Genomic DNA, 11,961 nt, shown 5'->3' on the forward strand with positions numbered 1-11,961 from the left:
GTTGAGAACAGGTTGGACTCTCTGTCCAGCTTCTCTCAATGAAAGGCCATGATTTACAACATGATCAATCACAGTTGCCCGAATTTCATCGGTAACTTGAGCCCTTCAAGCTATACCTCTACCTCGCACACGGACTCCTCTTCCTCTGACCACTCTACCTCTTACTCTCACTCTTCCTCTCATCTGCATTAGACCTCCTCGATCCATGCTTGCAAAGAACAACACAGGCCTGCAGACTGATTGCAAATTTAAATATTCTGTGAAGAAGTGTCAACCAGGTGCTTTCAGTGATGTCATAATGATCAGGGAGTGTCTAAGAGCTTGGAGCTTATGGTTTCTGTTCTGTAACCAAAGTTAAACTCCTGAAGTTTGGACTTCTTGAATGACATCTGCGTTAACTGTTTTGCAAAAGGGTGTGAAAACTGTGTTAATCCAATGAGAATGGGTTAACACATTTGCAAGAGGTGTCTTCTGCTCTGCTGAGATGGTGATGAGGAAGACTGAGAGGTTCCCAGTTTCTTCAAACAGGTCAAAGCAATCAATAAAAACTGTAAGTGTCAGTCTCAGAGCTGATTTACGACACCTGGCTGTGCCGCAAAGCTGATCCTGGATGACATCGTTTCAAAACCCCCTGCAAGAACTGACACTGGATCAGATTTCATGTTCAATAATATTTCCTGGGAAATGTCAAGATAAAATTCAGAAAATGTTGAAATACCTTCATACCTTAATAATGTTGCAGTCATAATTTTTGTGAAATAACCAGTGTTGGGAATGTTACTTAAAAAAAGTAATTAGTGATAGTTACTCACTACTTGTTCAAAAAAGTAACTGTTAGTAACTGAAATACTCTAAAAGTAACTCATTACCAGGGAAAGTAACTATTTGCATTACAGTTAAAACAAAGTTATATGCCAACGAATAGGAATTTTTTGAAAAAGCAGTTTTCACAGTCAGTTGAAATGAGTAGATGAATGAATGAATGTTCAACTTATATATAGATCAGTAGACTTTTGATATTTATTGCCCATCAACAGACCAGTGCAGGTGTAGGAGTGCTCAGATGTGTTCCTGTGGGGGATGCAGGATCTGGTGTTCTTCCATAAAACCATGGGGGGCAACAAATGGTGGTTTACCTCAAGAGGTTCCCAGAGCAATGGGATAAAACTGACCATTTGTATTTTAGTTATGTCAGTATGTTTGTGTGGCATGTTTAGTCTTATTTTGCAGCTTGTTGTGTACTGGGTAAAGGTTATGCTAACAGGATAAGAGTTCCATCACTCCCTGATAAGGTTTGTAGACTTCACCCCAAAGGGGACAGTCCTGTATGGAATGCACACTGTATGCAAATGTACTCTGATGTCTTTACCAGCAACCTGATTCCCATTGGTTAACCTGGTTTTTGTGACTGCTGTCCCTTTGAGATGCTGGGGGGATATAAAAAGAGAAGTTTGTGGGTGCAGGGGTCGCTTCTTTCATCTGGGTTCTCTTCTTTCATCTGGGCTCTTCTCTTCTCTTCTCTTCTCTGCTCTTCTCTGCTCTTCTCTTCTCTGCTCTTCTCTTCTCTTCGCTTCTCTTCTTCTCTCTGGGCTTTGGCTTCTTCTTCTCTCTTGGCTTCCTTTGGGGTCCTTCTCCGTGAGGCAGCCTGCACCGGTTGGTATCTCTGTTTCCATTAGGTATTATTGTTACTTTAATCTAGTATGGTTGTTATTGTTTTATATTTTGTTGGTTATTGAATAAATCTGGTTAATTGTGTAGCCACGGTCTTCCTTGATTATAGCTATACTGGGCCAGATGAGCTCATTATTAGTATCAGTTAAAAGGTAAATCAATGCTAATGCCAATTCCCTCTAAAGTATCCCATCTGCTACGCATGTTTATGATAAACCTCTGACAAAGCAGGCTATTGTTTATAGCAAGGTACTTTATAAAGTTGGTTAGGTATATTCTATAACCTGTACTGATCCATTCAAGAAGTGAGTTCTTTTAGATTCTTACCAACTATAATTTGGAGTCAGATATTTAAGTTTTATGCACGTCAATCCTTCTTCTGCACCTATTTCCGTCCTTGGTTGTAGGCAAGCAGGTAGGTTAGTTATATCTCATAACTATAACCCCTACAGAATTTGGTGACCCCGACGTGATATGGTACTAGTACAGAAATTCGTGTACTAGTGTGATCCAGTACTAGTACAAAGTAACCAGTTTACAGTTTTGCAAGCAGATAACGACCATCCGCCCGGATTGCTGTCTGTGATTCACACCTATGTTGCTGCATCTTTGGGTTTGGTCTCTTCTGAGGTAAGACAAATATACCCTTCTTTTTAGCAGCAGGGAAAACATAGGTGCACCATACAGACACATTTGTAGAACGGGTCGGATTACCCACCGAGTAGCAGGCGTGCCGACACGTGCAAAAAGACAAGGATTTTAGCTTGTATACACAATGGCTCAGGGATATGCTAGTGTAGAGGAGCAGGCCTTCATGGAGGATTGGGCTTTGGAGGTAAAAGAAACTCTGGTTAGCATGCGCATCAAAGGATTGTCGCTAAATGCTAGCAATGAGTTCATTTTAAATTGGCTCTCATCTGAGGGTTGTAAGCTTAGCACTAGGAGTAAACTCCAACATATTTTACTGAAAAAGCCTAAGCAACACAAACTATTAGCCGCCACAGGCTATTTAGTCCTCCGCAACAGCCTAAACTCTTTAGAGCAACACAAGAAAGCACTGGAAAGTATGCGCAACTTGGAAAGCCTCCGATCTGAGGAGATCAGGAGAATGCGTTTACAAATAGACAGCTTTGCGTATGATAAGCTAACTTGGGCACGCCAGAGTGAGGCATTCACTAGGCAAATAGCTAGTCTCCAAAGTAAGTTGAGAGCAGGTACGAACTATGCCTCAACTTTGGAGAAATGCTGTGATAATGCTGGAATTCCTGTGGCTGCTGTGCGACAGATCTTTAACCCTCAATCTCAAATCATGCCTTTGTTGGATGATACTGAGGGTGATGAAGATGTTATGTTAATGGCCTTTGCTAACAGTGGATTAGACCAGGCCCGCCAGCAGGGGGTGGTGTTACCATCCCCACCAGCACCAGTCCTTGCACCTGGGTTAGTGCCACGGCCTCATACAGATAGTGTTTATCAGCAGTCTCCAGCTGAGATACCACAGCTAGCTGGAGCAGCTGGGTTTGCCCAGGCTGTGGGATCAGAGCCCACACCCCCACTTGCAGATTTGGTTAAGGAAGACCATGTGGCCGTAAGCCCAAGAAGATGGGAACAAAACAAGAGCAGTCAGGTGATCGCAGCAGCAATTCCAGGGTTACCTGAGCACAGGGAGCGTAGTCCTATTTGCACCAGGTCTAAAACTGCTAGTGCATCTAAAGTAGCCGTCATTAAAACAATGACAGATCCCAACGGTGAACGCTTTAATGTTAGCCGACAGCTAACTTTTCATGAATGTGCAGCACATTCCAGCGTTGTTGGGATGCTTCCCTGTAAAGGTCCATTTGAGCCATACTGGAGTGCATTAATGCGTCAAGCTAGCGCTTTTAGCTTAGAACCAAAGGACATTTGGCAAATAGCTCTCACAACTATCCCTCCAGAGCTAATATCTAAAGCTCCAGAACAACTTCTGGATGGGAGAATCATGACTCCCTTACTGGGAGAAACACACACGGATGTGTTAGCCAGACTGAAAGATACCCTTCTAGATATTAGGGGTACGGTTCCGGCAGCTTGGGATAAGATCATTGATGCAAAACAAGGGAAAGAACCGTTTGAACAGTTTGCAGAGCACCTTTGGGTAGTTTTTAGGGAGTATTCAGGAATTGAAGAGCCAACTAAGGATAATGAAATCCTGTTGCAAATCCTTAAAAATAATGCAGGTCCACATGTGCAGCAGGCACTAAGTCATGGAGCAAATCCTCCAGATAACACATTTGATTCCATAGTCAGGTGGGTTATGGGGATGGAGAGTCGCTTGAAAACAAACAAGAGACCTTTTGCAACAGTTAAGTGGTTAGCTGAGGGTGAAGTCCCTAGCAAACCAAGTACGCCTACTTTTGAGAAACGTTGCAAATTTTGTAACAAGGCAGGACACCTAATTGAGGACTGTTTCAAGTTAAACAAACAGAAGTTTAAAAGGGCACATAAGCCAAAGGAACGTCAAGAGGCTAGTCCTACTGGTGAATATCAGACATTAAGAGAGCAGCTTGCACTGATCAGTCAGCAGTTAGATGCAGTACAAGCGAAGCTCATAACATCTGACCTCAAAAACCGGTCAGATAGAAACAGTGGTCCTCAATAAGGGTGCGTGGCCTCCATTCCTGTCGGCAGTAATATCCATCATGGTAATCGTATCAAAAATTAGAGCTAACCTTGGAGGCCGGTTATGATTTTTCGCTTGTTGATACGGGAGCTGCCTCTTCATGTACAGATCCTACACTTCCACTGACTGATGAGCCCACAGTGTTAATTGTTTTATGAGCCGCTCCTTCAAGGGCCACAGGTATCAGCCCTTATGAGCTTATGACAGGAAGAGTCATGAAGCTTCCCATTGATCCAGAGGAACATAGTGAGTAGATGTAGAGCATGTTGTTCTGTTTTCATTCTCACATTCACAGACTCACTACTGCAGTTCCATGGATCCCTGATGCTAGGACGGTGACCAAAGAAACCTGCATTGAGCTAGGACAGCGAGTCAAATTGAGCCACATGCTCGGATGTGGGAGATGGGTATGGAAGTATTTCAAGGGGCCATTCACACCAAATTCACTGACAATTTTACCCAAGCAAATAGTTACATGGCCTCCTGGTGTAGCACCAGAACCAAATTGTATAACTCAAATTTGCTGTAATTTAGGTTCCACCCATCCTCCTACAATTAGTTTTTCTATTCCTATTATCCATGTTCCAAGCCAAGCCAATTCTACAACATGGATAAAACTAAAATCAATTGAGGGTCAAGAAGCAGGTGTTTTAAGCACATTATACAAGCGAGGAAATAATGGAGTAGATCCTCGGAAGTGCTATAACACAGAAGAACTTGAACCTGCCATGTATGAGTGCACACATATAGAACCACTCAATTCTACACACAACACATATACATCCCATCTTTTTAATCTCTCTTCTCCACAGGATTATTCTATTACTCCCAAACCTTTTGTTTGGACAAAACGTCGGGAAGGCATGTATTGTGTTGGTAGGTGTGAAGCTGACCTAAATTTGTGGACAGGTGCAGAAAATTGCACATGGACACGTAAATATTGTTTCAATTTAACGACATGCGGCTACCACAAACCAACACAGTGTCCAAATACATACCCTGTCCCTCTAGCTGGTCTTATTAGAGGAAACATTAATAAGACTCTATTGCATGATGTAAACCTTGTTATGGTTCATGTTAGTTACAATATTTCAAATATCCTCTCAGCTTATCTGACACATTGTAAAGCCTACACTAAAACATACACATGGCTCAAAACTCAAATTGAAGATTTAGTGTATGACTACAAAAGCAGATTAGCAGTCCAAATTCCATACTCACAGTCACGCATGAAGCGAGATCTATTCTCGGACATCACTGGATTATTTGGTAGTAGTAATTCACTAATGAACACATACCAAATTTCCAAACAATCACAGTACACATCTTGGCTTACCAATCAGTTTGCAACTGGTTTTCAACATCTGACTAATGGTGAAGATAACATTATTAAAGCAGTAAAGTCAGAAGCTCAAGCTTTGTTACACCTTAGTCATATGATTTTTAACCAAACACACACCTTAGAGCTTGATTTTGCATGCAGATCTTATGCTCAAGATCTGTTTACAGCAGCAAGGCAGGAGGTATTGGATCTCCGATTCCAGAAATCACCACGTCATGCCTTAGCTGATTTGATTGAAATGCTTGATCTTGATCGTTGGTTTAAATCAATTTCTATGAAAACCATCTATTATGCTGAACTTCTTACAACTATTATGATGTACAATGGAAACGAGTGCCCCGGTTGTATTGGTTTTTATGCAACTTATCCTTTTATTCACCCTGAGCAAATTTTTCCAGATTCCACCACTATACGTTCATTGGGTACGGTTATCAGGGATCAGGTTGTCAAATGGGATCAGGTGACTGGTTATTTGACTGTAAAGGGTTCTGAAATGTTGCTTACTACACGTTCTTGCTGCCATGAAACAGCCAGTTATGTAATCTGTACATGCAATACATTACAACCTGTCTCTTCAAATGATACTAAGTTGATAAATGTTCATTCGTTGCATGGATACTCTGATGCAGTCCAAGTGTCACACACCCAGTGGTGTGTGATTAGTGAAATGACATCTTTCAGTTATGGGGGTCTTCTGTGCCCTGCCAATCACTCGTTCTGTCTAGAGGTGAGAGATGACTTCACAATGGGACCTTTAAGCATTCTGGGTAGGATACCAATGGACACTGATGTTTCTCCATGGTGGGAAGACACGTTCTATGAGGAAAGCACAAAACCTCTAACAGACACTGTACAGCTGGTTCAGCGCCTGATTCAGACAACCAGCTATCATCTTCGTCAAGCACAAGTGGAAGTGCATCTCGCCAGTGAGACGGTGAGAATCCTGACCAGTGCTTCAACCCTTTCAGCGGAGTATATGTATACCTGGTGGGACTGGGTTTTCCGAGGATGCGTCCTGGCCAGTTCTTTAATACTCGCCATCACCCTGATCCAGTTCTGCTATTTCAGGAAGCACATCACTGCCCTTCGCTCCACTATGACAGAGACACTCACTCTCGGGTCGTTGAATGTTTCTACATTTTGGCGTCCCTGAGGGGGGATTTGTAGGAGTGCTCAGATGTGTTCCTGTGGGGGATGCAGGATCTGGTGTTCTTCCATAAAACCATGGGGGGCAACAAATGGTGGTTTACCTCAAGAGGTTCCCAGAGCAATGGGATAAAACTGACCATTTGTATTTTAGTTATGTCAGTATGTTTGTGTGGCATGTTTAGTCTTATTTTGCAGCTTGTTGTGTACTGGGTAAAGGTTATGCTAACAGGATAAGAGTTCCATCACTCCCTGATAAGGTTTGTAGACTTCACCCCAAAGGGGACAGTCCTGTATGGAATGCACACTGTATGCAAATGTACTCTGATGTCTTTACCAGCAACCTGATTCCCATTGGTTAACCTGGTTTTTGTGACTGCTGTCCCTTTGAGATGCTGGGGGGATATAAAAAGAGAAGTTTGTGGGTGCAGGGGTCGCTTCTTTCATCTGGGTTCTCTTCTTTCATCTGGGCTCTTCTCTTCTCTTCTCTTCTCTTCTCTGCTCTTCTCTGCTCTTCTCTTCTCTGCTCTTCTCTTCTCTTCGCTTCTCTTCTTCTCTCTGGGCTTTGGCTTCTTCTTCTCTCTTGGCTTCCTTTGGGGTCCTTCTCCGTGAGGCAGCCTGCACCGGTTGGTATCTCTGTTTCCATTAGGTATTATTGTTACTTTAATCTAGTATGGTTGTTATTGTTTTATATTTTGTTGGTTATTGAATAAATCTGGTTAATTGTGTAGCCACGGTCTTCCTTGATTATAGCTATACTGGGCCAGATGAGCTCATTATTAGTATCAGTTAAAAGGTAAATCAATGCTAATGCCAATTCCCTCTAAAGTATCCCATCTGCTACGCATGTTTATGATAAACCTCTGACAAAGCAGGCTATTGTTTATAGCAAGGTACTTTATAAAGTTGGTTAGGTATATTCTATAACCTGTACTGATCCATTCAAGAAGTGAGTTCTTTTAGATTCTTACCAACTATAATTTGGAGTCAGATATTTAAGTTTTATGCACGTCAATCCTTCTTCTGCACCTATTTCCGTCCTTGGTTGTAGGCAAGCAGGTAGGTTAGTTATATCTCATAACTATAACCCCTACACAGGATAAAATCATTTAAAATCCCAAATCTTAAAAAAAAGAAAAAAAAGCAAAAGTAAACACTACAAGTTACACTATATAAAATGCATTTACATCTATCAAATTAAATTAAATTCTCTCAACCTGAGACAACTGGTTTGTTCACAACAGAAGTAAACTTAACAATAAAACCTCTATTCTTAATTAAATAAATCAAATACCCAGTCTGGTAGACATTCAGGAACTTCAGGTATTTTCTTAAATAATGTTTATATCGCCACCTTGAAACTGCTAATTTTTCTTCAGCTTGCTCCTGACTCACCATTTCTGCCTCTTCTCCGTTTGTGTCATGCTTCGGCACGCGTGTAACAACACTGGCTCTGATTGGCTACCATAACGCTGCCTTAGCCAATCGCTTACTTGTTAAGTTAAACAGGTGTTACACAGAGAACTGTGACCTATCGAGATCTGTTACTCCTCACTAGCCTGGACAGCGGTCCGCTCGGATTACTGTTAGTATATCAATATATAGTAACGCACTGCTTTTAATGACCAGTAACGTCAACGGCATTGTATCGACAGGAAAAGTAATAAATTATATTATCCTGTTACTGACAAAATGACGGCGTTACCTAACGCCGTTATTTTTATCTGCGTTATTCGCAACACTGGAAATAACACATCGTAAAAATATTTCATATCTACCTTTAAGTCCTATGTGACGCACTACTATGTATAATTTTCCCTTCTTTCTTTTGTTATTCATATATTTTCTCTGATTTATTTTGGAGACTTCATACATTCTAACCCAATCACATTCAGGCGGAGGACCACCGGGCAAGCCTCTTAGTGCATTTTGTGAGGTGGTGCAGCGTATCGTGCGGTGATCTGTGGAGTGGAGGGGGGTGAGGATCCTGCATTAATGAAATTCGAACACTTATCTCAAAGGTAAAGTTTTTATCATTTATTTAGATTTGAACACAAACACTGATGCTAATTGTCACTTCAAAATTATTGCATCCGTCAGTAATAAAGACGCTGCTCGTGCTCCCGACCCTGCTGGCTTGAGCGCAGATTCTCCATCTGCCCCTTCCTCTTTGACAGCGCTTCCAAACACCTCAAGTCATGAATGGCAGGAGGAAGAGTGGGCGTCTGAAGGAGGTCTGGCAGAGGACTCGCTCCCAAATGACATGCAAGAACTGAAAAGGCAGAAGTTAAAGCTTCAAATTAAAGTATTAAAATTGCAGCATGAATATTACACTCTTGCACTAAAAAAACAAAAGGAAGAACAAATAACTTAAACCCATGCTTATGTTAATGCCTAAATATTGTGCATATTTATACATAAAATTGAAATGTACCTAAAATGAAGGTTTGCAAAGTGTTGTCTGAAGCCTGTCGCATCACGTGTGCTGGCAGGGGGGCTCTCATCTCCATTTCCATCACTGTCATCACGGTTCTCCAGTGTTGGGTGGGGACGGATGTTGTGCTTCTTGCAAATATTATGCAGTATTGCACATGCCATTATGATTCGGCACACTTTCCGGACAGTACCGAATTTCAGAATGTAAATGTGGAATCTGCGCTTCCATTGGCCAATCCCTCTCTCTGCCACACTTCGTGTAGTACGGTGTGCCCTGTGAGAGGAGTTCAATAAAACTAATTAGCTACAGCTATAGCTATTGTTATGTTACTGCTGGGATGCATACAGTTGTGATCAAATTTATTCAACCCCCAATGCTGCGAAGGGTTTTATGGAATTCAGTGCACATTTGTAATTGTGTTCATAATGAAATCTTACAAGGACTTGTTAAAGAACTAAATGCAACTAAGATAGCATCAATTTTTTTTTGTCATAAAGTATTAAATGGCCTTTTTGTGATTTCGTCATTGACAATTATTCAACCCCTTTACGACTACCACTCCTAAGAACAGAGGTTCATTCCAGTGTTTTCCATCAGGTATTGAAAACATCTGTGGATGTCAACGAGCAGCAATCAAGCATAAGCACCAATTAGGCAGATTTAAAAGGACTGTGATACTCAGCTCCTTCTAGACATCTACTGGTGTGTTTCCAAGCATGGTGAAGGCAAGAGAATGGTCCCAGAAGACAAGAGAAGAGGTTATTGCTCTTCACAAGAATGGCAATGGATATAAAAAGATTGCGAAGTTGTTAAATATTCCAAGAGACACTATCGGAAGTATCATTCGCAAGTTCAAGTTAAAGGGCACAGTGGAAACGTTACCTGGTCGCGGCAGAAAGATCCTGACCGCGACTGCTGTGCGCTACCTGAAGCGTAATGTGGAGAAAAATCCCCGCGTGACTGCTAAGGAACTGAAAAAAGACCTGTCAGATGTGGGCACTGAAGTTTCAGCTCAGACAATAAGGCGCGCACTGCATAACGAAGACCTCCATGCCAGAACGCCCAGACGCACCCCCTTGCTGACTCCAAAGAACAAGAAAAGTCGACTGCAGTATGCCAAAAGTCATGTGGACAAGCCCCAAAGGTTTTGGGACAGTGTACTGTGGTCAGATGAAACTAAATTAGAACTGTTTGGGACAATGGACCAGCGCTATGTTTGGAGAAGGAAGAACCAGGCTTATGAACAAAAGAACACCTTGCCTACTGTGAAGCATGGCGGGGGGTCAATTATGCTTTGGGGCTGTTTTGCTTCTAATGGTACAGGAAAGCTTCAACATGTGCAGGGTACCATGAATTCCCTTCAGTACCAGGAGATCTTGGAGGAAAATGTGATGGAGTCAGTCACAAACCTGCGGCTTGGGAGACGTTGGACCTTCCAACAGGACAATGATCCGAAGCACACATCCAAGTCCACTAGAGCATGGTTGAACATGAAAGGCTGGAACATTCTAGAGTGGCCATCGCAATCACCAGACTTAAATCCAATTGAGAACCTCTGGTGGGACCTAAAGAAGGCAGTTGCAGTGCGCAAGCCTAAGAATGTGACTGAACTGGAGGCTTTTGCCCATGAAGAATGGGCTAAGATACCCATAGGTCGCTGCAAGACACGTGTCAAGCTATGCTTCACGCTTGAAAGCGGTCATAACTGGAAAAGGATGTTGTACTAAGTACTAAAAAATAATGTCACTAGGGGGTTGAATAAAACTGATGTGAGCACAGTAAAGACATTTGTGGTTATTCCATCATAAATTGTAACAATATAAGGGGCGGGAGTGACGCAAATGCAGAATTCAGGGGTTTTAATAAGGAGAGTAACAACCACAGCAATTAACAAAGAGGGCGGAGGGAGCTAAACAAAACCAAGGGGGAAAGACACCAACTAAACAAGTAAGCTAAACAGGGAACGCTAACGTATAAACTATAACAAACCGAGAACTGAGTAAGCTCACAGAGGGGAAGAACATAACGAGGGGAGCAAAAGACACAGGGACAACACAACAGTAATCAATGACTAAGCGAACAATGAACCATGGAACTACAAAGGATACAAAATACTAGGGATATGCATAGGGAAAACATAAACACTAAACATGTGAAGATAAAACCAGCGAAGGCTAAGAATGAAGCAGGGAGGGAGAAATAGAACAATAACATGAACAGACTATGAAACAGGGCAAAGGAGAAACAAGGGACTACACACAAGGACAACACCATGAACAATCTAAAGGCAATACCAAGGACCAGCGAGGACTCACGTACAGGGAATGACCGACAAGGGAATGAAACACTCGGGGTTCTTTATACACAGAGACAAGACGGTGAAACGAGACTCAGGTGTGTGGGCACTAACGAGGGGGGCGTGACAGACAGAGGGAGGAACGAATGGGAGCGGGGAGCTAGGCGGGACCAGGGAGGAGGGAGGAGCTGGACGTGACATAAATATTATGTTATGTTTGTCTAATTTATAAGTGCCTCTTTGATATAATTGTAAATAAGATGACTGAAATGATCAAAATCAATGTCAAACTGGCCAAAACACTTTATTTCAGTGGGGGTTGAATAAATTTGATCACAACTGTACGTGTTCTGTAACAGGAATGAAGTGGATCCAGGTTCCAGACCGGGATTTGTGCAAACCTCTCTCCT

The 11,961-nt window shown here is 42.2% G+C and overlaps 1 protein-coding gene across 1 annotated transcript; it reads left to right on the top strand.

Annotated features, from left to right (window-relative positions):
* Nucleotides 1–2,446: 2,446 nt before the first annotated feature.
* LOC143482384 (uncharacterized) lies at nt 2,447–7,244 on the top strand. Its single transcript, XM_076980727.1, has 2 exons — nt 2,447–4,281; nt 4,626–7,244. The coding sequence occupies exons 1-2, from the start codon at nt 2,447–2,449 to the stop codon at nt 6,823–6,825; spliced, it is 4,035 nt and encodes a 1,344-aa protein (XP_076836842.1). The 3' UTR covers nt 6,826–7,244.
* Nucleotides 7,245–11,961: the final 4,717 nt, after the last annotated feature.

Source organism: Brachyhypopomus gauderio, chromosome 18, assembly GCF_052324685.1.
Source record: "Brachyhypopomus gauderio isolate BG-103 chromosome 18, BGAUD_0.2, whole genome shotgun sequence".
In the NCBI taxonomy this organism is placed as follows: domain Eukaryota; kingdom Metazoa; phylum Chordata; class Actinopteri; order Gymnotiformes; family Hypopomidae; genus Brachyhypopomus; species Brachyhypopomus gauderio.